Here is a 26,862-nt window from a genome sequence, read left to right on the forward strand (position 1 = left end):
CTTCAATTCATCCATAGTTGATTTATTGTAACTTTTCTTAATATAAAGCATTATTTATAAAATTGATAAAATCAGGGGAAAAAGAACCTATAGATTGAAAGGTGAAATTAATGACTGAAGCAAGAGAGATTCTGGATAAAAAGAATGAATCTGTGCAAAAACCGTATGAAATTGTATGTGTATATATGTGTGTGTGTGTGTGTTTATATATATATATATATATATATAGAGAGAGAGAGAGAGAGTGTGTTTTTCTTTTCTTTTTTTTTTCTTTTTTTCTTTTTTTGTGTTTTTCTTTTTTCTTTAGTTTTATCACTTTTAAAAAAAAAAAAAATTTAAATCCTGGACCTCCAAGACCCATGCCCCTAGAACCTTAGAGGGGGTAAATCGCGGGTTATACCTCAACTGGATCACAGGTTCTCCCCATTGACTGTACACTTCTGCGCACAAGAGACCCTCCTCCACAGTGATTGCTGCATACCAAATTTTTTGCCGCAGGTTCCCGCTGGGAATCGAACTCTCCACCCTGCCGCTGGAAGCAAGTCAATGTTGATTGATCCACCAGTTAAGCTGTGCCCGAGGGGCGAGAGTGTGTGTGTTTTGTCTCTATGGAGAGAGGGAGAGTTGTTATAGAGATAAGAGGTGGTTGATTTAATTTAGGTTCAGTTATTTCCATCTACACCTTTTAAATATACATCCAATTTTAAAAATTAAAATTTTTGTTATATTTTAAATCCTATGTAAATTTACTTAAATAGACATAAATAAAATATATAACTCTAAATTGTTCCATTAGTTTTTATTTTCATTTGTGCTTAACTAGAATCCTAATAGATAGAAAAAACTACATGAATATAATTATAGGTAATGGTGGCCTATATGTGATTTATGTGTTGGGAATCATATTGGATTTCGAAGAATGCAAAACAGAATTTGATGCGGTTTCATTAGTTAATCAAGTAAGAAGAATAATTGTAGCCAACAAGATTAGTAAAATTCACATTGCTTAATCGAACTTCTTTCTTTCATTCTTTAGCATTTGTTGTTTGAAGCATTCTAATACTCAGAATTTCAATAGACGGAAATTTATTTCATGTTAATTTAATGTTCAATCAATTCAACTTTGTTCTTATTTCATTTATTTGGTTTAAGAGTTTATGATCCGCCCCCCCCCCCCCCCCCCCCCCAACTGGGGGAAGATTGAACTTTACAAAAGTAAAAAAAATGAAATGAAAAAAATAATAATTAGTGAAGAGGAGCATTCGAAAATTTGAGTTTTTATTTGGAACCAAAAGAATTAAGAGTGAGTAACTCATTTAAGAACATTTTTTTCACAAAACTATCACATATCTAACTTCTATTAAAAATGGGAAGTAGTGAATAGTAAACCAATCCCAAGTTACTATACAAGAGAAAAAATGACATCATTTTTTTTTTTTTTAACTTTTTCATTCTCCATTTTCATACGTTATGGTCATGCCTTTTCTAATCTCTAGAGATGCAATATCTACAATAGTGTTGAATTCCATTCTTTCATCCCATCCCGATTTTAATAGTTTCAAAATTATTTCAATTTCAACACGTAACCATCGTTTCTATTTCTCTTTCTCCTACCTAAAATCTTTTGTTTCTCCATTTTTCACACAAAAATCAGAGACTACAAACAATCCCTTTTTCACACAAAAATCAGAGCCTATTTTATTAATAAATAACTTCAACTTGGTAATTTGAACAATGTTGCGAGAGGTTGCTCGAGATCGATGTAGGCAATTTGTAATTTCAATTTGGTAATTTGATCAATGTAGACATTTTCTTAATAGAGTGCATGAGCACCTAGGCTGCTCGAGAGAGGGAGCTTATGAGTGTAGCAGTGCAAGAAAGAAAATAAGGGAAGATAGTTGTATAACATTATAATGCAAATTTTGTAATTTTGTAATAATGAGATGCATTATTCACTACCTTGAATGACCTATGGTCTTATTGTTTTTTCTCAAGCATGCAGAGCTTACTGATTTTGATGCTTCCACCTCATTCTTTGGTGTTTATGATGGTCATGGGGGTAAGTCTTTCTACTTCTGCTGTTGTTATACTGCATACTAAATTAGAGTGCATGCCATTTACCATGGCACGAATATTTTGAATACAAATCGGCATTCCTTAGCATATACCTACGATTCAAAAGATATGACTAGACAAAAGAAAGATGAAGTGTTGACTGTAGGCATTTGTATACCATAATCAATGTCATGAGATCTTGTACTCACAAGTCACGATACAGATCCATTAAAGATTATAGTTAGTTTTATTTGAAATAATGTTTTGCTGTAAATCAAGTTTTGCTACCCAATTTCTTTGTTGTCTGGTTAGTGCGTTATTGTTCTCTTATCAATGCATTGAATTTCACAGGTAAGGTGGTTGCCAAATTTTGTACTACATATCTTCATTAGCAAGTTCTCAAGCATGAAGCATATTTGACTGGTGACATAAGTATTTCTGTTCAGAAAGCTTTACTCAGATCATTTTCTAATCTCTGGTAGTCTTTAAGAGTGTTTGTTTCAGTGTATGCATATTTTCTTTTAAATGATGAATTCTATATAATAGGTCTTCTTTGAATGACATAACTATTTTCAGCAGCTTTATCTTGAGATACTTGCAACTTACTTTAAGAGAAGCAAACTTATTTTGATTTAGGCAATTGTGTGGAAAGCTGCTTCTTCCAATTAGATTGTCGAACTTAAAATTTATTGCAATTGGTTGTTTTATCCATTGTTTTTTTTAATATATATAAACTAGAGAAAAAAAGAACTCCGCACTCTCCGCATAGCGCCCTCCGTACTCTTCGCACGGTGCAGAGTGTACTCTCCGCACTGTGAGGAGAGTTGGAGAGAACTCTCCACACTCTTCGCACAGTGCGGTGCGGAGAGTTGGAAAAAACTCTTTGCACTCTTCGCACGGCACGGAGAAGCATATCCTCGATTTTATCTGATAATTATAATTTTATTTAATTACAAACTACAGAAGTTGGGAAAAAGAATAGCATCAAAACAAGAACCAACAATTCATACTTCATTCACAATTCCATTTCTCTTTCAGTTCTTTTCTTTATGGGAAACCTATGCCGCGAAATAACTTTTAGTCAAACAGTTCTCCAATGGTGAGTTTCATTAAGAGATAGAACAATAAGATACGTGTATGAAACTATAAATAGAGTGAGGGTTAGAGTGACCAGGTCCAACATCTACGACAGTACAACATGAATAAAGCAAATATGATTTAGTGGAGCAGTTTAATAAATTCACATTACTTTGTTCTATGATAAGATTTTCAATTGGTTTTGGAAGATATGGCACCAAAAGTTGTAGAGCTGGTCTTTCATATCGATCCAGTAAAAAGGTAAGTACCTATAAAAAGATTCACGATTTCCCTCGGGGTTCTGTCTTCTTAAGTAGCTTTCCGAAGCTAAAAATGAATTACCTACTATTGCACTCAGATTACAGCATCACTCGAAAGAATAAAAATTCATGGACATAAACACACTATCCGTTCAGATTTTGGTTTGGAGGGAAAAAGTTAATTGCACATTGTGAAGTCAAATTCCATAAAGGCATAAATGACGCAGGCACAACATTTTGAAGTGTATATATTTTACCCCAATTTCAGGTGAAGCTGTAAATTCAATCATTACAATTAGTTATAGGTGTGAGGGGTAATTTTTAGTTTGGCCAGGTTAAAGAGGCATTTTTTCACTTTAAGCAAAAAAATTTGTCTATCACCAAAATGACCTTTTATTGAGTAAAAGAAAAAAATGCCCTTAAGTAGTTTATACAATTACAAAGATAGAATTTTGTTTCAAAAGACAAAAATACCCTTAAGTTACAAATTAAAAAATCAAAAACTTTTCACTTTATATTTAATTATTTATTTTAAACAATTACACAAATTAAAAAAAAATTAATATTAAATTTACTTTCTTGTTTAAATATTTTATTAATTAATTATCTTAATCGGTTATGTATATTATTTATTTAATATTAAATTTCTTTATTTAATTAGTTATTTAGAGCCTGTTTGGTACCCATTTTTTTCTAAAATGCATTTTTCTCTCTTTTCTTTTCAACCACACATTTTTTATTAAAATAATATTACACGTAAATCAAAAAATTTTCCTTATTTTTCAACCACACATTTCCCATCAATTTACTATTCAAAAATGCATTTTTACATAAAAATATCTACCAAACACCCTCTTAATCACTTGCTTAAATAAAAAATTAATATTTAATTTGATTTCTCATTTAAATATTTTATGAATTTATTATCTTAATTGATTATGTGTATTTAATAAATTATTTAATTAATTATTTTAAACACTTATTCAAATAAAAAATTAATATTTAATTTTGGTTTCTCTCCACAGTTATGCCCATGTGTGTATATAGAGCCCGTTTTGTACACATTAATATAAAAATGAGAATGAAAAATATAACCGTTATGAGTCCACACAAGAGATAAAAATTCAAATTTCGTGGCTTGATGTGATAGATAACGGCCATATTTTTCATTTTAATGGGGTTTAGATATTTCATTAATTAATTATCTTAATTGATTTTATGTATTTAAAATTTAACTACTTTATTTAATTATTTATTTAATCACTTATTTAAATAAAAGAATTAGTATTTATTTTAATTTCTTATTTAAATATTTCATTAATTAATTATCTTATTTAATTATGTGTATTCTTTATTTAATATTTAATTACTTTGTTTATTTATTTATTTAATCGCTCAATTAAATAAAAAATTTATATTTAATTTAATTTCTTATTTAGATATTTCATTTATAAATTATCTTAATTAATTGTGTATATTATGTATTTAATATTCCATTACCTTATTTAATTATTTTAATCACTTATTTGAATAAAAAATTAATTTTTAAATATTAATTAATTATTTAAATATTTCAGTAATTAATTATCTTAATTGGTTATGTATATTATTAGTCAATAATATTTAATTACTTTATTTTAATTGCTTGTTTAAATAAAAACATTATACCGTAATGTACAAGTGCCATAATATTATTGGAAAGTTGAAAAATAGTTTTTTCGATCCTTTAATCATAAAATCTCACATATACATTATGGACATTCTTATAAATTAGTATATGTAGAATTATCCAATATTGAATTTGATTTCTCGTTTAAATATTTCTTTATTAATTATCTTAATTGGTTATGTATATTTAATTACTTTATTCAATTATTTATTTTAAAACCTATTCAAATAAAAATTAATATTTAATTTAATTTCTTCTTTAAATATTTCATTAATTAATTATCTTAATTGGTTATGTACATTGTTTATTTAATATTTCTTTACTTTAATTAATTATTTATTTAATCATTTATTCGAATACAAAATTAATACTAAATTTAATTTATTCTTTAAATATCTCATTAATTAATTATCTTTATTTGTTACATATATTATATATTTAATATTTAACTAGAACATAAATTACATGATACATGAGAATATCTAACGGAGATGAAAGTCAAATATTAGGCACGATCACATTTTCAAAACATCGAACATTATTCGAGAATGCCGAAAATATATTTCTTCTACTAAATGAAGTCAAGTGGGAAGTTCTCGATTATAATATGTTACTCTCTACCCAACGGATGTGTAATATCTATTTAAATCGTATATACTCTCTATTTATAGTATATTATTGGTTTCCTCAATTTTCTCTATTTATAGTATGTTATTGATTACGTGAAAATTGACCCGATGAATATGTAATATCTACTTAAATTGTATGTACTCTCTATTTATAATATGTCATTGATTTTCTCAATTTTCTTTATTTATAGTGTGTTATATATGTAATTAAGAGTAATTGATTATTTATTATACAATTACATAAAAACAAAAGTATTATAAACGTTTTAAAAAAAATGTTTAAGTTTTAAATTATTACAACTATGGATCACAATGTTAAAAAAAAAAAAAGGTTACATTTTAATGTGTGTTTGGTTTATCAGCTCTACGTCACGTCTGATGCTAAAAATTCAATATATTTCAATTTGATCCGAATTCGACGAAATTAATGGAAGATGGATTTAGAGTTTTAATCCGATAACCCAATCGAGATTCAAATTCGATAATCCGTTAACTAAATAAATCAAATATGGATATAGATCGATCTGATCCGATCCGATATCACTAAAACATTCCAAAAGGATGAAAATATGTCTATATATATATATATATATATATGTTTTAGGCCTTCTATTATAATAAGTGAGCTCATCAAGATAGTTCAAATATTTTTTTAAATAAATAATTGATTAAAATCTTGTTGGGGCTATGATTTTCAATGAAAAAATAAATAAAATCTTTATTTTTCTAATTTTTTCAATTTCGGATCTAATTTCTGATAACATAGTTAATCGGATATGAATTTAACATTCAAATATCCATTGGATTATTGGATTGGATCAAATAGGATAATTATTCCTAACAGATCGAATCGAATTTGAGTAGATCCGATCAATTTAGAACCCTAACTTTAATGCAAAGATTCCAAATCGCCCTAGTTCGAATTCACGGAAGAGGTTGGACAACGTACCATCGACGGATGTCACTTTCATCGTCTTCTCCGGCATAATTTCTTACATAATGTCACTTTCATCGTCTTCTCCGACATAATGTCACATTATCCAAACTCGCGACATTATCTGTCAAGTTGGGGGGTCATTTCCGGCATAGTTATGTATATTAATGTGTGTTTAGTTTATCAGCTCTATGTCACGTTCGATACTAAAAATTCAATGTACTTCAATTAGGGCTGTCAATAGATTGGATTTTGATCTGAATCCGATGAAATTAATGGGAGATGGATTTAGGGTCTCAATCCGATAACCCAATCAAGATTCAAATCCGATAATCCGTTAACTAAATAAATAAATCAAATATGGATATAGGTCAATCTAATCTGATAAATAAATAAAATCTTTATTTATCTATTTTTTTCAATTTCGAATCGAATATCCAATAACATAGTTAATCGGATATGGATTTAACATTCAAATATCCGTCAGATTATTGAATCGGATCGGATAGAATAGGATAATTATTATTAACGGATCGGATCGAATTTGAGTAGATCCGATCCATTTACGGTCCTAACTTCAATGCGAAGATTTCACAATCACCCGGGTCGATTTCACGGAAGAGGTTGGGCAACGTACTGTCAACAGATGTTCTCTACTTTGCCTCGATTGTGTACGAAGAAACAATGTATTGTGACAGCAATCTAGTCCTCTTGCTAACCATTTATTCTGGCACGTCAATAATATGTTTCGTACAGGGTGTTATCCAAACTCGCGATGTTATCTGTCAAGTTAGGGGTCCTTTTCGGCATAGTTATGTATATTATTTATTTAATATTTATTTACGTTGTTTAATTATTTATTTAATCACTTAATTAAATAAAAAATTAATATTTAATTTAATTTCTTATTTAGATGTTTCATTTATAAATTATCTTAATTGGTTGTGTATAGTATGTATCTAATATTTCATTACTTTATTTAAATAAATTTTACAATATATATAAAATTATTTCATAAATAAAAAAATATTTACAATTATTTCATCCCCACCATCGGCACCTCTTCCATCTCCACTGACATTCATAATGATTCTAATGAAACATCTGTGTACATCCCCACGCCTCCACCGCCACCTTCCCTATCATCATCTCCGCTATTCTCTGTCACTATTTGGGACCCTTATCGCCTGCAGACAGTATCTCCTCAGATATGACTTCGACCCTCCTCTTTGATCAACGGTGTCAGCTCAGCAAGCAATTCAAGCTGACATATTAACATTTCACCGAGTTAATGACCATGCATGCATCGAGATTTCAAAATGATGTACAACTTAAATCACAAATGAATAATACGTACCCCAGGATCGTTGAGGAGAGCTGATAACTGTCAGCTTTGTCTCCATGGATAGTTGTTGAATGTGTCAATGTCATCAACAACTTCCAAATGAAAGAAGTCGATCGACGTCTTATTGTGATGACACCTCAGTACGCTCTCTAGTATAAATATCCCCAACTTCAACTTGTCAAACATATCGTCGTATTTATTGAATGCATCTCCTAACCGTGCCAAAGTTACCGTCATAAGCAGGATCGGTGTAACAGGTCTGCGCGCTCCTCATCCAACAAATCTAGAACTAATGCGAGGCTGACAAAATTATAGTTCGACATAATTTTGTCGGGAGTCTCTCTCATAGCGACGCCCAAATGGAAATTCATCTTGTAAAATTTAAAATATTTGGACCTTGCATAAGAGACAATAGATAGAGCATAATATTTGAAAATTAAATAGTTTATTTACTTATTTAAATTGTGTATTAAATATTTAATTGTTAACTATTTGTTTAAATTGTTTATTGAATATTTAATTGTTAATTATTTATTTAAATTATTTATTCAATATTTAAATGTGTATTTAAATTATTTATTTTAATTGTTTGGTTGTTTATTTAATAATTATTTTAATTGATAATTGAATGTTTAATTGTTTATTTTGAATGTTAATTATTTATTTCAATTGTTTATTTAATATTTAATTACTTATTTTTGTTATTTATACTTATGGTTCTATTTCAATTGTTATTTATTTTTATTTAAATAAACAATATACATAAATAATTAACATAATTCGTGAAATATTTAAATAAACAAATAAAGTATAAAATGAATAATTATATATTAAACAAATAATATACATAAACAATTAAAGTATTATTTGATTTATTAAATTACTTATTAAATATTTAATTTAATATTTTATTTAAATATCTCATTAATTACTTTAATTGGTCATGTATATTGTTTGTTTAATATTTAATTACTTATTTTAATAGTTTATTTCATTTTTATTTACTTCATTTAATTTTTTATATTAATTTCTCATTTATTTTAATTGTTTATTGAATATTCAATTGTTTATTATATTTATTTCATTATTTATATTTTAAATAAAATGAAATAAAAAATAATTAATTATTTCACTCAAATAAACAATTTACATAATTCATGAAATATTTATAAACAATTAAATTCAATAGTAAAAAATAAAAAAATGATTAAATATTTATTTAAATTCTTTATTGATATTTATTTAAATGCTTTGCAAATAATTAATTTGGTCGATATTTTAATTTTCTAATTTAATTGCTTATTTTTATTATTTTACGAATGTTTAAATATTTATTTAAATTCTTTATGTATATTACTTATTTAATATTTAATTATTTCGTTTAATTTTTTGACTAACACTTATTTTCATCATTTATTTTAATATTTTCATTGCTTATTTTAATTATTTTACTAACACTTAATTTAATTAATGTTTAAATAATTTTTTAATTCTTTATGCATATTGCTTATTTAAGTTCTTTATGTATATTACTTATTTAATATTTAATTATTTCTTTTAGTTTTTTTACTATTACTTATCATAAAATAAGTAATTAAAACTAAATTGGCAAATAATAAATATTTAGATAAATAATAAAACATTTATATTAAGCATTTCAAAGAAATAATTTTAAATACATAATATACATTAAAATTAAACAATTCAAATAATAATTAAATATTAGACAACACAATATAAGCAATTAAAATAAATAGTTAACTTCAAAAATTAAAGGAAATAAAAAAATAAGTAATTTTAAAAAAAAATTTCTGGGCCTAAAAAACTGTAGTCGTCTGGGCCCCAGGCGGCCCAGTTGACTGGGTCGTCTGGGCACAGTTGACTGGCCCAGACGGCGCAGTCAACTGGCGCCCAGACGGCCCAGTCAACTGGGCCGTCTGGGTCGTCTGGGCATGCCTAAACGGCCCGGTCAACTGGGCTAACCGTCTCCTTTGTAGAGATCGCCGGAAAACTCCATTTTCGACGATCTCCACTCCATTTTCCTCCTCCCAAACTATTATCCTTACCCAAAAATCATGCATTTTTCCAAAAATCAATACATGTATACAAAATCATGTTTTTTTTCTTCCAAATATCAATATAAAAACATTAAATATGGATCGTCTATTTTCTCTTTTTTATCAGTGCTACAGTATTTTTTCTCTTTCCTTATTATCTTCTCTTTCTTCTTTAAATAGTAAGGGTAAATATGGATTTCTCTTGATTTTCAATATTTTAATCTTTTTTTGCTTTTTTTCTTTTATTTTTAATTGGTCAAAGGCCTCTTTCAAAAAATGGCCGGATCAACCGGCTATTAGCCACTATTTCCTCATAGGTGTGATCCACATTTTGACCCATTTATAGCGATAACTGATCAGATGGCTAAATATTGTTGAAAATGAGAAATGAGAAAAAACCCAGAAAAATTAAAAACAGAACATACATTTTACAATTGTTCACGGAGATTCTTTTACTAAATTTTGAAGTCAAACACAGCAATAAGATAAGATATATGCAATAATACAAATATGCAGTCATATTTATATAAAGATGAAAAGTGCAATATAATTTTCAAGTGCGTGTTAAGAAACGGAGATGGGTGTGCAAGATTACAGGAGACCCAGAAAAGGAATTTTAACAGAATACAGAATGATAATTATTCAAGAATCAACTTTTGATCGTCAGAATTTATAATACATATAGAACAATTAAAAAAAAAAAAAAGAAGAAGAAATCAATATTTTACCTGCAAGTGATCCGCCCTTGCGGATGACCTTGCTAGGGTACTTGGCAATACCGGCGACCAATTGTGCGGGGTCCCTTGCTAGGGTACTTGGCAATACCGGCGACCAATTGTGCGGGGTCCCCACACCAATTTCGTGGGGGGAAGTCCCCGCACCAATTGTGCGGGGACTCTGCACAAAATTGGTGCAGAGTCCCCGCACACGAAATTGGTGCTGGGACTCCCGTACCAATCCCAGCACCAATTTGTGCGGTGAATATTGAATCTTTTTATGGTAGTTGTGAATTATTATTATTATTATTTTGCAGCGACGCTGATTTAATGGGTCATTTATCAAAAAAATTTATTCCTTTTTTTAAAAGCCTTACAAGGATAGAGGATCTACCAAAGGCTATTGGTAAAAGGAATCCGTTATCTTCTACACTGTAGTATATATGATGATATGTCTTGTTGTCATTGCCCAAAAGTTCATGCTTCAAGTTAACTTGATATGGAGGGAGCAGAGAAAAGTTGTGGAATTGTGAGTTATATATTCTGTGTGAGTTATATTAAAAAAATGAATAAGTATATAAGATTAGTTTGAAACTTCGTCTTCCTCTAGGTATATTTTGTTCCATGAATGTGGTCATCAAGGAATTTTACACTGTTGAATAGTTGCAGATTAGAAATTTTACCATGACCTGTTAATGTTTTCACCATGACTAATATTCTTATTTATAAATTTTTGGGTAATGAACTTCTCTTAGACTCATTTCCATACAAGGAAATCGAAAATGGGATTCTCTAGGAAGTTGAGGGAAAGGTCAAGGTCTTTAATTATTTCATTAGATTTAGTTATTGTTTCATTGTTATGTCCATAGACTAGGTAAACATTTTTCAATTTGCTTTATTTACTAATTGCTTGTTTGTTTGGATTATACTAGGAGGTATTGTATACTCGTATTATTATATCTCCTTTGCACGTGATAGCAACTAGTAGTATTTAAAATGAATGATCTTAATAAGGATAAGATTGAAATATGACTTGGATGTAAATAGTAATTTTTAAAAATTTAAAAATTTTATTAGGGATGTATTTAGAGTGGGATATACTTATAAAAATTGTGGATGGAAATAAAAGTACCATTTAATTTAATGTTATTATCTATAATATATTAAAATATCATTTTTTTGAACGATTTTAACTTTCCTACAATTCAATTATTCAATAATGCCTTGCCTTTTCGTTTTTTGATATGTAATAAATAATACATAATTATTGTCATTTATGAAATTTGTGTTATTAATTTCAGTTAATTAACATTTACATTAACCTATATTCAATGAATTTTCACTTGATGAATCTTGAATTACATGAATTTAGAGTTATTATAGATAAATTTATTCATATTAGTGTATCTAAAAATTTTAATGAGTTTTTAAATTTGTGTATTGACAATTAATTTTTATGAATCAAATGTAATATAAAAAGATTGCTAATTTATAGTATTTCATCATTACAAAAAATTTGAATCGTAGAAATTGAGTTTTGAGAATACAATTTTATTTTCTTAAATTTCTATGCTAAAGTTTATTTTCTTTAATTTGTCCGAGACTTATCAAATCTTCCAACAAATTAGTACCAAATATTACTTTTACATTACTTATAATTTTTTTAGAATAACGTGCAATATACGTTCAACTTTGACTGGTTAAAATTAAAAATTTGAATAATTTTGAATAAATAAATTTTTAATCTGATTTTTTAAGTTGAAAGTTAAAATCCATGAGTGGGTGTAGTTTTTTTTTTCCCCCTAGTTATAAAAGTAGGCTGGACTTTGTTAGACTAATTTGGACTCAATTTTTAACACAAATGCATGCGTATTTTGACATTTAAGCACGAAAGTCAAGCAATGGGTTGACTGCATTATTACACACGGACCTCATATGCGAGGTATTTCAAAAATGTCCCAAGCATTTTTATAAATGACGAGGAAAGTAAGCAAAGTTGACGAAAATGCTTAAGTGGTTCAAACTTCGTCTGAAACCCGACAAAATTGTGACGAAAATGCTAAATAGTATTTATAAAAGCCATGACTATTCAAATAAATTTGGATTTCAATGTCAATAAAATTTGTTCAAGCTACTAATACATTTACCCATCAAATTGGAGTAAAACAATGTCATAATTGTACGATAGACATTAGCCGAGAGCTTTCCTTATCGGGTTCATTTGGGGCATGAAGTATCAAAGAGACACTGTTTTTCGCTAATCGCAAGATAGATAATTGTGGATTCATCAATGCCACTATAATATTCCCGATTATGTTCAGAGGTAGGTGAAAACTCTAGTAGAAAACTCTGTATGGTGGTGGCGACGACGAAAAGGCGAAGGAGGTCGAAGATCCACTGGTCGAGGATTTTAGGGTAGTCGAAGTCTCGAAGCCAAGACTTGAAAGCAGGTTCAGGCACGCTTATAGCTAATGGGCCGTTAAAACCATTATTTATTTATTTATTTTGTAAAGAGGATAAACTCGATTTCATATCTTCGGCTTTCCTTCTCTTAACATAGATGCGAACCATGCAGGGATAGAAATAATAGGAAGTCTATTTCTTCTTATGTTTTACTTTGTAATTCTTGAAATAATTGAAAGTCTCAACTCAACTTCAGTATATAATTGCACTATTCAATACATAATCTCAACTTCAATATATAGTTGTACTATTCACAATCGAATCTAAACACATTCCACTAATGAAGCAATTAAAGAATCTTTGTGGCTTAAGACTTGTTGAAAGAACTGTGTGTTTAAATGATGATATAGTTGTGTATTTTGATAGTCAACCACAATAATTTATTAAGAATCTCATATTTCATGAACGTAATAAACACAATGATACAATCCTTGGAATTTGTAGTCAGGCTGCATAAATGTGTTTGGATCACTGATATGCATATTTATTGATTTTATTGATTGTAAACTATTTAATTATCTGGTTAATCTTTCAAGTTTCAATTCCAATAATGCCAATACTGCAGGTAAATAAAAATCAAAGAAGCGTAACTTTTTCCTTCTTTCAAATTGTAAATTGGTAACTTAAACTGCTGTCATAGTTAAAGTCCACTATTTCAAGAAATTTACAAAGCATTACCAGATATATATTTCAAAGGAAACACAATTCTAAAACTCCTAAAACGAAAGATTTAAATTTCCTAATCCTTACGTAGATGTTAAGTCCATTTCTTGATGTCTGGATTAGAATTCGAAGAAGAAAATTTTCCATTGGTCGAACCTGCCAACACGAATGGATAAACTGAGTTATTTACTCCCGGCTGCATCATGACATTTTCATTAGAATATTGAGATATCCAACTTATACACTGTGGATTGAAACCATCTGATATAGTATTCTCAATGCCGCTCTGCATCACTTGAGTATATGGATTCGCGTCTATCGGAGCAAATACATTGTTAGAATTCACCTCCAGTGGATCGAGCAGCCAATGCATTGACTTGACTTTTGAACTGAGGCTCGTCTCATCACAACATACAACTTGAGAATCTCCAAGCAGGTGATTCTCAATATCGTTTAAAACTCGTGCATTTGGATTAGATATCCCGGAATCTCCTACATAATTCGGTGAATGATGAGCGAAAAACGGATTGGCAAATTGTGTTACTGAATTAATAGGTGCTGCAACTTGAATATTTTCTGCTGTAGGAAAACTTCCTCCTTGCCCCCAACTAGTCTGGTTTTGAGGCAAAAATTGATAGTTTGACATTGTTCTATGGAAATCCTTAACTGCAACAAAATAATAGAGGTGTTCAAAATTAAAAATAAAAATGTCATCATTGTTTACAAAATTAATCTCATACCTGATGTTGAATTTAGAGGATGTACAAGAGGCGTCGTTCTTATTGTTGTGGGATAAGCTTGATATGGATATTGCATCCCGGGGAGAAATCTAGATCCATGTCCATAGATGTTGAAGGTGGATTCCGAACATCCAAAAATATTTAAGTCGAAGAAAGGAGATTCTTGGCGTGGAAAGGGTTGATGGCTCAATGCGAACATTCGTTCATCACACTGCAAAAGCATGTGGAAATGTTTGTCGAGGATTCCCGGTGCAAATTGAACATAGTGTCTCCTGCCCAAAGAGTGACAATTATTATTCAGTGTTGAACTCAACTCGGTTGAAAAGTATAGCTTCTTTCGTAAGAGTGTCTGCGGTCCAACTTATCAAACATGTGAGTCGACTTCAGTACAAGATGTACATGATAGATGATCAAGTTCTCATCGAAGTTCCGATAACTTGTGTACGATATTTATACAATCTGCAATGTTAGTGACTGTAAACTATCAATTACACCCATAGGGCATATTTTATTTTTTATTTTTCCCATTTTTTACCAAAATTTAAAAAGACAAGAACTTTGTTAACACATTTAATACTATAAAGAGTAGTGAATATAGAAATTATAACCAGCAACTTTGACAAACAAAATGTAAATTTTGTTATTTCTGTAAACTAATAATGAAAAGAATATTTATCACATGATGGCGACAAAATTCTGAAGTATATTTATAAAAGAATAAAGATGGCACTGAAGTGTTATTAATTGATAGACCATTTTAAAAGTAGGGACATGAGTTTAATTTAAGATGACATCTCATTTAGTCACCTATGCTGATGTTATACTACATAACACTATGCTTTATGAAAGAATACGTAAGGATTGAATGATGAATACCTCCAAATTGAAGCTTGACCTCCAGTAAAATCAGACGACTGTTGCCAAAGGGTATGCTTTCGCGGTTGGGGATTGGTTTCACGGTAGAACAATGGAGGTTGATCCAACTGCACCACATTTAATGTTTTAAGCTGTGTGTTAGAGATGAAACACAACTCCACCGCTTGTCGTTATCGACTAAGCGTACATCTTTTGTATTATCACATTTAGAGAACACTAGCAAGCCTTATCTTCTTAAGTTTAGCAGTTTAGTTGAAAGTAGAGACATTGTATTTTAGCTTGTCTCAAAGTGTCTCCATTACATTCTGTATATATTCTTCAATATTGTATTGAATGAATTGAGTAGCCATTATTTTTCCTCAAACTCTTTCCAAATTACAACATGGTAGAATCCATTTAACTTAAACGAATAATTCAATCTAATTAAAATGTTAGAGGAACATACAGATTTCAAGATTCGAATCAAGTTCCTGTTATTTCTAGCTACATCATCCGCCTGGGCAAGAGAAGATTTGTCCCCAATCAAGCATATAGAGTCAGCCATATCTCGAAATGGTGGGAGTTACTCGCTGAGTCTACACGAAAATGTCAACAAACCTATCAACAAAAGATGTACTGATATGGCTGTCACAAAACTTGCCTCTTCACAAAACCAAAACCAAATCCCTTTAATCTGTTGCTTCCAACCTGAATGCCATAACTCTATGGTTCCAAATATTTTGTATCCTTTCTCAAGGCATCAATAGGAAGTAGAGCATCACTAGCATTTTTAGGTAGGTCCATGGAATGACCATTATAACATTCTTAGATTCCGGAAACCAGTAATTGGCCAAAAGGCCAAAACATCGTCAAACAATAGAGTCCTGTTATAATCCTCATTCTCTGCCAATTCATAAAATAACCCTGTCGCTTAGAACAGTCTGGTTGGTGGTGGCCAAACTTTCCACATTTAGGGCCTGCTTGGGAGTTTTGGGCTATGGATATGGGCGTTTTATAAAGTACCATGATTTTGCGTGATTTTTAATAGCGATTTTTATAAATAATAAAATTGAAGAGAATTTAAGAAAAACCCACCAATTTTTGGGTTCAAAAGACACAAAATTGCACTACACTGATTTTAAGTGGTTTCTAACCTGTGCCCAAAAAAACTAACAAATATTGATTTTTCCTACCTCTCATGAACGGTGTCATCCAAAAGGGTCAAGATCGGTGGTCTATAACCAGCCTGAGGCAGTGCTGCGGGTTGCATTGTCGCTGAGGCACCTACCGAACGGATGACATGTGCTGGTGGTGCATTACCAGCAGTAAAGGGGTGTAGCTGCTGGGTACTGATATTATTAATCCCACCAGAGTTGAACTCTCACACCTCATATGTCTCTCCACATGAATCGCTCACATGTAAACCTCCAATGTAAATATAGGAGCAATCAAATTTAGCCTATCCTGAGAAGTAATTTGAAGACTTCTGATATACCTGGAAACTTCTGTAGTGGAAACCTCTGTTCCCCTGCCCGAAACACTTACAAATGCTCACTCCTTTCAATGCTAATATCCACAAACCTGTCCAATCTCCACTCTTATTTCTCAGCTTGATATGAACACGCTTCTCTCTTAAATCTTTTATGGCACCATACAATGTTAGCTGAGTTTGATGCATTAATTTGTAATGGAGCGTGTTTACATTGTTTTCCCTACTTTGTCTCAAAATGTAGTAAGTTTAAATGGGCATTTTAGAAAAAACGAAATCTTGTTGGTACCATCAGTAGTTTCAAATTTCGCCTTGTTGCAAAAGGTCCTTTACCAGCGTTCTACTCTTATACGTATATAGCTCAACCTCTCGGCTACACTGATGAGTCTCTTCCGACCTATGTTTGACTTGTTCTCAAGGCTATCTATGGTCTCAAGCAGGCTTCTCGTACCATGAACATGTAAGTATTATGCCCTAGGTCCAATCAACTTTGGACATAAATACTTTTATATATAATTAATGCAATTAAATGGCAGATCTATTATTTAATTAATAGACAATTAAATAAATAATAGAGTCCGTAAATTCAAATATTTGTAATTTGTTAATCACAAGGAGTTGTGATTGTGAGATACAAATTACATCTGATTGAATCTTAAATCATCCGTGGTTGTAAGTACTAACGAGATACGGATATCGTTATTACGGATAGACCATCACATGTGACATTTCTTACTTGTGAAGTAAGTAGCTAATCTCACAAGTTAAAGTGTGGTGACACTTAAATGAACACGTTGATGTTTTGTTATAGAACAAAATATTGGAGACCTGTCGAGAGAATCCACATGGATAACTATCTGAGTGTCAGTGGTTAATCTCTAACGTTCGGTAGTGAAATTGGTCATTTGATTTGAGATCGTTATGGTACCTTATATGAGGACAGTCATACTTTGACGGTGTTGGATGTTGCTCTAAAAAGGGCTGCTAATACGACATCGTTTAGGTACGTCAAGAATCGTATGAAGGTTGTGATTGATCAATAAAGGATTCGTCACTCTTAGATAGTAGGAGATTATGATCTGCGTTTCATTCAATTAAGTCGATGATGAAATCCTTGGCCAAGGTATACTCATAAGTCGAAAAGGAGTTTTCGACTTATATTGACTTAATAGTGGAGTGAAAGATATGATCGATGATCGAGATTGACACAATTCCATATTTCGTAATTGATCGGATCATATTGACGAAGGGATTATAATTTCACGATAAACGAACGAATTTGATTTTATCATACCACGTGGCATTTCCCGTCACATGTATTGCCCTGATACATTGCTAGATATCAATCAGGGACGGTGAGTGTGAATTGACGATAAATTAAAAGAATATTTTAATTTATCTATTTTGATTAGATCAAAATAATATTTCACGTCGTTAGGCATCGTGGTGGAGAACCTAATGGGTCGCACACAAAAGAGAATTGGAAGATTGCAAATTACCAATTGGTTAATTTAACAATCGTTGGATAAATTAATTAATTGGATTTGTTATTTATATATCGAAATTAATTAATTGGATTAATTAATTCACGGGCCGGATTTAATTAATTGGATTAATTAAATATTGGACCGGACCGGGCCAAGCCCATTTGGGTTTATATAAATATATGGCTAGGGTTTGAGGTCCATATGGTTTTCATTATTCTTGCTGGCACAAGAGAAAACCCTAGAAGCTGCAATCTTATTCTCTGTGTGGATCACCATTGGAGGCTAGACAATTGGATAGTTGTGGTGGCGAATCAAGGTTGATGGAACTAATAGAAAAGCAAAAGGATTGCAAAATTTTTCAAAAGTACAATCCTTATCACAATTTCTATCGAAACACAAAGGCGATTCTTGGTGAGAATCGAAAATTATTTTAAATTCCGCTGTGCATGTATAAGTAAATTCCCAACAGAACACCGTGCCTTCCTTCTTCAATGGATGAATTCTTGGCCAGACGCTCATTAATTATTTGGACGAAGCTTCTCGCTCTGGCATTGTTCTAATTATTTAATCAGGTTGGTTAACCTCTATATACTCTTATTTAAGTTGGTAACATAATTATTATTATCGTTAATTATACACTTATTTATTCATCAATGAGTTTTTCCTAACTTGGCTATCAATTTACTCAAAAACTATAGCGGAATTAATCTTCAATTGATGGATTCCGGGTTCAATTTCAACTCATCAATCAATATCAACCAAAACTCCAAACCCGCAACTTAGATTCGCTTATGGTTGCTTTCTTTCTTACTCACCCACAAAGGGACAAGAATATGGTTGTGATTTGCAAACTACAAAGGCAAAGAGAAGATAATAGAAGGCAGAGGCACGAAGAGGATGAAGAATGAGCAGCCTCGATTTTCTTCTCAACAAAGGGACAAAACAGACAGTTACAATGAGAAGAAAGTTGGTATATATAGGTTAGTTTAGGTTACCATGACTTGGACTAATATCCAACAAATGGGACAACACAAAGAAAATGGGCCACGACACAAGAAAGCCATCCTATAAGTGAATTTGGGTCAAGGCAACATTAACAAAATTAAGTTGCTACTAGTGGCCCACGTTGCTTTCGGTTTGAGCATATAAATTTATTGTATTGATAATTATTTCATTCATCGATCTAGACTTATAAAATATAATCCGAAACTATTTAACATCATCGTCCTGAATTTATTGGGTACCAAAACCCAACAAAAACATCCTGGTACTCTCTTCTTTTAATGTGGATGTTACCCCTTCGACCTATTTCTCTCTCAATGCCAGTATATTCATTATTTACTCCATCACACAAATATGTATGGTTCTCGATCAGTTCAAAAACTTATGTCCCCATCTTCCTCTATGCGCTTCAATGATGAGTATGCCATTGAATTGAATAATGCTATATAACTCCACTGGGATTACATCCCTAGTTTGGAAAGCGTTAAATGATAAAATAGTAAAATTGAATGACTCATATTTAATTTCAGTAATCATTTAATGCCACATTAGCGCTTCTAGACTAGGGTTGCAACCCTAATGGAGTTAAATAGCATTACTCCATTGACTTTTGACTAGTGGTTGGCAAACTCAAGAGCTCTTATTGACTCGGTCAGACATCATCTTCACCGTTGACAAATTGTCTCAGTTTATGCATTGTTCAACAATCAAATGTTGGGCCATAGTTAAATGCTTAGTGTGATATCTTTGTGCCACTTCTCATTATAACATTTTCCTCCACTTGCAGGGGCGGATCTAAGGGGGGACTGGGCTGGGTTGTAGCCCAGTCCCCTCTGAAGCCCACTTAATATTTTTAGGGCAAAAAAAAAAATTTTTTTTTATGTGTAAATTTATATTTTTTTTACATGTTAGCCAAACTTGTTAGGTATTAGCCCAACTTGTAGATCGATCCTAGCTCCGCCCCTATCCACGTGGTTCTCCTCTAACTTACCATGCCCTTTATATACGATCATACCTCCACTATGGCCCATGTAGTATTCATTATTCATAATCCCATAGCTTAGGGCTGTCGCAAGAAACGCTCAGTTGTTCGCTCCTTCACTAAAGCTGAACATGGAACTGTTGCAAGCACCACCTTCCTAATGATAAAATCTTTTCTAGGCATCACACCTACTGTGACAATATAGGCATTACATCTCTTTGCTAAAACTTGGTGCTTGACTTTTGAATGAAACATTGAAATTGATTTCCACCTCATTCATGATAGTGTAGATGGCCTAACCAAAGCACTATTACTCCAACTATGTTGGTACGAGATTGGTATTGCTAACGGCTCCACCATCTCAAGATTGTTATTAAGCTATTCATAGGATTGACTCATTCCTAGTCCTATGGGCCACTTGAGCTCGTGTAGAGATGAGCCATGAATCGAATCGGGCTCAATAATTTTCATGGGCTGACTGAGCTCTACTCTTAAGGCCCATGAGCTGACTTGTCTTGAGGTTGTGGGCCGACTAAGTCTCGGCTCGTGTCTACATAAGCCAAAGGACGAGCTAAGCCTTATTTGCGGACGTGCTAGCTCGACTTGTCCTTTGGAACAAACCAACCTTAGATGTCTCAAGGCCAAGACAACTAGGTTTATGGACCGCTTGAGCTAGTATTGAGATAAGCAATGGGTCGGGCTTGAGTTTTTTCATGAGCCAAATGAACTCGAATCTTGAGGCCCATGAGTTGGCTTGTCTTAAGCCGTCAGCTTGCTCGGGCTCGACTCATGTCCATACAAGCCAAAGAATGAGTCTATCCTTATTTGAGGACATAAGCTAAGGCTGAGCCGAGCTCAAGCATCTAAGGGCTAAGTCGAGCAGCCCATTGTCATCCATACCTCTTGTATCTATCTTCTAATCTTCTAAGTGTATACATCTTTTGTATACTAGTTCTTATGTAGTTGTCTTCTTAAAGTATTGTAGTTTAGTTGAAGGTGAAGTCATTGTATTTTAGCTTGTTAAAGTATTTTAAATGTATTTGGTTTATAATTTGCTTCATAGTATCAATGAAATTGAGTTGCCATTATTCTTTTTCAAACTCTTCCCTACCATAATTCCAAAAAAACTTTATAATGAACAATAATTGGACATTGCATTATATTCATTAACTATTGACATAAGGCAAAAAGATTTAACCTCAATTTCCAAAGTTCCTTCTCTGTTAGGAGGCATAATTGCCCGAATCCCAATAATATCAGACCACTGTGTTTCGATCTTACACTTCAACGGTCTTTGTAGAATCTCCCATACAATTTTTCGTTTCGCGTAGTATATCTTCGCAACCAGATCCCCTTCATATGTATTCATCCTCTATCACATAACAACTTTGTACTATTAATATTTTTTCAAAAAAAAAAAAAAAATCCATTCATAAAGCATCATCTAAGAATTTCATATCAAGAAAATCTTTCAAAAAGTAATTGAAGAAAAAAAAGAAACACCTGCCATGTTCCAATTCGAAGCAATTTCGCAGGGAAATTTGAAGCCTTAACTTTCTCGCTATTCCTTTTGGTTTGAGAACTCTTGCTTTTTAATTCAAGATTCATCTCCATTGAACGAACTTTTTCCTTTCCTTTCGCGAGTGTCTTGTGCACTAGATCAACAAAAGATGGCGTTTTTCGCAGTGTCAAGCCTAAAGGGCTTGAATTTTCAGAAGAATCCATAATTCCTTGCTCCTAAACCCATTAACAAAAGAATTATTTTAACAGATACAAGAAAAATATATGCACACGCAGAAGCATTATTAATAATACTCATGCATGATTTGCATAACTCAAATGCTCTATAATTGCTGAAACAAATGGAAACTTCATGAAATTACAGATTTAAACCTAAATATAATTCCTTTTGGACACATCAAAGTGAAGATCTTTATTAAAACAAAAAAATTACATGCAATCATAGTTTTTCACAAAAATTCACAACTGATCCGTCAAGATAAAAAACAGAAGAAGATCCAGCCTGCCACACAAAAACTTAGATTGATCTTCTGCTCATAGTGGGCAGGAGATATCTTGTTAACGGTGGAGTTTAAAATACCGATGAGATGGCAAGTTGTGCGGTGGGCAGGGATCTCCTGCCCACTATGGGTAGAATATCAATCCTGAAAACTTATCGAGTTTCAAAATAACATGCAAAATCAATTAAGCAGCCATGCAGGCTGCATCTATAGTTACATTACATAGATAGATCTATACTAGAACAAGACTTCGAAAGGTACAAAAACACTTAAAAGAACCTGCATATCGAATTCAGGCAACAACTTGGAGCCAGATTGCTCAGAACCATCACTTTCATAAATCTGATCTTCAGGCTCAAAATAGGGAGTCTTCTCAAAATCTTCAGACGTAGAAAAACCTTCATCCTCCATCACCAGATTATGTTACACACTGTTCTTTGTCCTCGATAAAGAGAAATTATCATTGAAAAAGAAGAGAGATGCAAATGATTGAATACATTGAAACACTATATATATATATAAGGATCCGTCAGACGCGGGGTGAGAAAGAAAAAAGCAGAGAGAAAAATAAGCAGTTTTTTCTTTTTGACAAAAGACCAATCATATAAAGGCGGTCGCATCAAAGGACTCCCTTTGACTTTAAAAAACTGACTAATTTGTTTTCCTTAAATTCTTAAATACTAAAAAAAATATTTATTATTATTATTTTTTTATTTTATTTTTTTTACGGTGCGCCTAGATTTTTTTTTTAAAGAGTGCTTTTGTTTTGTTTTGTTTTGTTTTTTTTTTTTTAAGAATTTTAATTCATTCTAATGATACTAGCATTTTATATATGTAATTTAGCCTCGTGAAGCTATATTTTAATCAATACACAGCGTGGCATACTTAATTAAAATTCTTAAATAAAATTATCGAGTCAAGTTATCTTTATTCTTAAATTAAATAAGTTGAAGATATATATGTGGAAAAACGAGTAAAAGATCATTAGTGCACTTACTTTGTACAACTTTTTTCAATATTTATATATAATTATGCTGATTTTCTGTTTTTAGATTGAGGAAACTTTATTAATTAAATGTTTCTTTGCAAAGAGGTTGAACCCCAACCTCGAGAGCTTTCACCACCCCGCCCCTGAATTATCGTGAGAGAGATAAATCGTGGAATGTGTCCCAACAGGCCAGGGAACAAGAATTTGTCTGTACACTGGTGCCCACAAAGGGTCTACTTCCATATATCATGAATCGAACACTCACACTGCGATTGTCAGCAAGGCTGAGACTACCTCATTCCTGTCCTTTGCACCACTAAATTATACCCCGAAGGCAATGTTTCTTTGTAAATTAGATGTTTCTTTGTAAACTAATGACAATGGATAAATAAATCTAAGAATGGCGAGTTCGAAAAGCAACTTAAGCAGAACGTTAGGAATTAAAAACTTGAGCATTTTTAAAAACACATATTTGCAAATTTATAAGTAATTTCACGTAAATCTCTTAACACTTACGATTCCTACTTAATTAATATTTATTTTTTTTAAAATGTTTAATATGTTGAAATGAACGAAACAAAATAGGAAGACTAACCACATTATATTGCGTACATTTTTATTAGTTAATTTGAGAATCTATGTGCATCTGTTACGTCCCTTTTGAATTAGTTCATTGTGTGAACTTACATGTTTTTGGTCTTTTGCTTTTTAGGTAAATATTCATATTTCTTCTATTATAGAATTTAATTTCTAAGGTCAAACTCCTCAATTTAAATAAAAAAATACAAGGAGAAAAAAAGATATGTCAGTTTTTTAGATTCTTGAGAGACTCTACTGTACGTTTATAGCTTTTTTACATGAGTGATGCTATATGTACAGAAAAAATTTGATAGATTTTCTACAGATGCACACTTAATAGTAAAACATTAACGGATGATAAAAACAAAGAAAAAAGCAGCAGCGTAGCACCTGTATGACCTCTGTACTATGAGCAATTCCCCTATAGAAGGGGAATTATTCTTTTTACATCTATAAAAATCCATAAATTAATGGTGGTATTGGATTAATTTTTTAAACCCAAACCTACCCAACACCTCCAAAATTATTTATTTTCACATTTATAAATTCTTTTATTTGATTTAATTTCAGCATTTTGATTATTTGTTTATTCTAATTTCTTTTGTCACCATTTTAAATTAAATTACTGAATAGATTTAAAAAAAATTTATGAATCCATATTACTATTGGATTTTTTTTGACGCAAACGTCATCTCAACATTGACTTCTCTATGTCGTCTCTGATTACCAATAGAAGTAGATCATCTATGTACTGGTTGATAAAATTTGTCCACAATTTTCATTAATCTTGTTGAATCAAATTTTAATTCTAATCATCTCATCTAAAAATCAATTACGATGCTAAACCCTTTATGATATTAATTCCACCACAAACATTTGAGTTATTAAATCCAATGCCTTAAGAGTAGCATTATTACTCCTAAAAATTACAAAAAAAACAAAAGAATGTTCTAAGTACGTTGATGAACGTGTTCATCAATAGAAAATCAAATTCCAATGACCCAAGTTTATGTTTCGCCTAGTAATGTCTTTTGAATTAAATATTAAAATATTCAAGATCGATTACAAATAAGTTTTAAAAATTACTTAAAAAGTTGAATTTATTTTTCAATTTAAAATCAAACTTGTTTTATGGATTTCTCTTAACCTCTTCCACACGTTGCTCAAGTATCTTTCAAGTCGAGCTTTAAATATTTTCAAAATAGATTTGACGATATTTGATCTTCCGATCCAAACACTTGTGGCACGAGTTGACAACAGCCATGCACCACTTATGTCTGCGTTCCTGAAGGCACTCCTCTCTTTCAAAAGGATTCGCGGCATGTCAAGCCCTGATAAGGTTCTTCGCTATATATATATATATATATATTGCTCTTGCTTAATTACTTCTTATTCCATATTGGTCACTGATTGATTTGACTAAACTCCATGTACGCAACATTTAAGCAATTTGTTTAAATATTATTTAGTTTAGATAAAATATTCGAAATTGTTAATGAAGTATTGACCTACTTAAAATAAAATAATAATATTCAAGAATAAACATGGTAAATGAGTTCTATCGCCGACTACTGTATACTGTATTTTACCGCGGTTTCCTCAACTAAGATTTTGATTAATTTTTTAAAAGATTATAAATCTCGATGAATTTCATGGATTTGAATTGATTTCCACAAATTCCATAAGGATGTCATCAAATATAGTGAAATTTCAAAAGATTTAACTGTGTATTTTTAAACTTGAAATCCTTCCAAATCTTTTAAAATCCTTCTATTAATGAGTTATTTATAAATCCATTAGTTACCAAAAATACCTAAATTTTAAAAGGTTTCATTTAATTTTATTAAAATATCAGGACACCTAAATTTGGAAAGCATATATATACATACTATAATTTGCTTCATTGAACTGTAGTTTTTGGTAATGTCATTGCAAAAAACTGGTGTCGGAGTTTGCTCTTTTTATGATATAATAATACATTAAATTGAATAGAACTGAGTATAGAAATATAAATGCTTGTTTATCCATTGTTTGATATAATTTTCTAAGCCTTTTAAAATTAAATTTTGTGATTCGAAAAATTTTCCAGTTTCACGTAGCGATTTAATTCCACACGTTTTGTGAAAATTGCTAATTACTCGATAACTCAGCTCTTAAATACCTAAAAGAATTTTAAAAAAAAAAGTCATAAAATGTAAAGATATTATTTTTTTCCTAATTTATAAGAAATTATATAAGTGAAGAAAAGAAGATGTCATAACGTAGGGGTTACGAAGTTGGGAGTGGGGGTAGGGTAAATCCAATATAATATAATAATTTGTAGCACGTGAATATTTCATATGTGAAAATATGGATAATGGCTGGCTGCCCTCAAGCTTTGTGCACTTTCCATGCGGATCACTTTTTTACAATTTGAAAATCATGCTTACAATTTAAAAATACTCATACACATTGTGTGCGTGTGCCTAATCAATACTTTTATGATGACATAACATTGTGTAATGACAGTGATGTTCTCAATTTATATATGACTATTATCAATCTCCTTCCATGTTATTGCAAAATTTTTAAATTTAATTAACCCAAAACATACGACGTTACACTGAGCATCATCATTGAAAATTCTCCAACGTCCCTTTAAGTGTATGTTTTTGTAAATGGTTGTTGGCTGTCGAAATTTGAAGTTCAAATTTAGAAGGTATGAAGAAAAGAATTAATATCAATGTACGAACTCTATCTCAATTATTCTTAAATCACAACTTATTTGTCGCATTCATCATTTAGGTGATGGATTATCTCTAGTTAACCTTTTTTACTAACTCATAATTAATGACACGTAATATAGAATCTA

The 26,862-nt window shown here is 31.1% G+C and overlaps 1 protein-coding gene across 1 annotated transcript; it reads right to left on the reverse strand.

The window, feature by feature from the left end:
* Window positions 1-13,820: 13,820 nt before the first annotated feature.
* Window positions 13,821-22,942, reverse strand: LOC111409976. Its single transcript, XM_023040119.1, has 6 exons — window positions 22,724-22,942; window positions 21,927-22,160; window positions 21,622-21,795; window positions 15,485-15,591; window positions 14,609-14,880; window positions 13,821-14,534 (listed from the first exon to the last, which is right to left on the reverse strand). Exons 1-6 carry the CDS (start codon window positions 22,853-22,855, stop codon window positions 13,963-13,965), a joined length of 1,491 nt encoding a protein of 496 aa, XP_022895887.1. The 5' UTR covers window positions 22,856-22,942; the 3' UTR covers window positions 13,821-13,962.
* Between the last annotated feature and the right edge of the window lie 3,920 nt (window positions 22,943-26,862).

The sequence above is a fragment of the Olea europaea genome, chromosome 15 (assembly GCF_002742605.1).
Source record: "Olea europaea var. sylvestris chromosome 15, O_europaea_v1, whole genome shotgun sequence".
NCBI classification, from domain to species: domain Eukaryota; kingdom Viridiplantae; phylum Streptophyta; class Magnoliopsida; order Lamiales; family Oleaceae; genus Olea; species Olea europaea.

Bases quoted from the DNA above. Each gene is read 5' to 3' on its own strand.
- LOC111409976 (XM_023040119.1), bottom strand. From the start codon at position 22,855: ATGGAGGATGAAGGTTTTTCTACGTCTGAAGATTTTGAGAAGACTCCC. The intron at 22,161-22,723 runs GTTCTTTTAAGT...TAATGGGTTTAG, and splicing joins TGCCTGAATTCGATATGCAG to GAGCAAGGAATTATGGATTC. The intron at 14,881-15,484 runs GTATTCATCATT...CTCTTTGGGCAG, and splicing joins GGTCAAGCTTCAATTTGGAG to GAGACACTATGTTCAATTTG.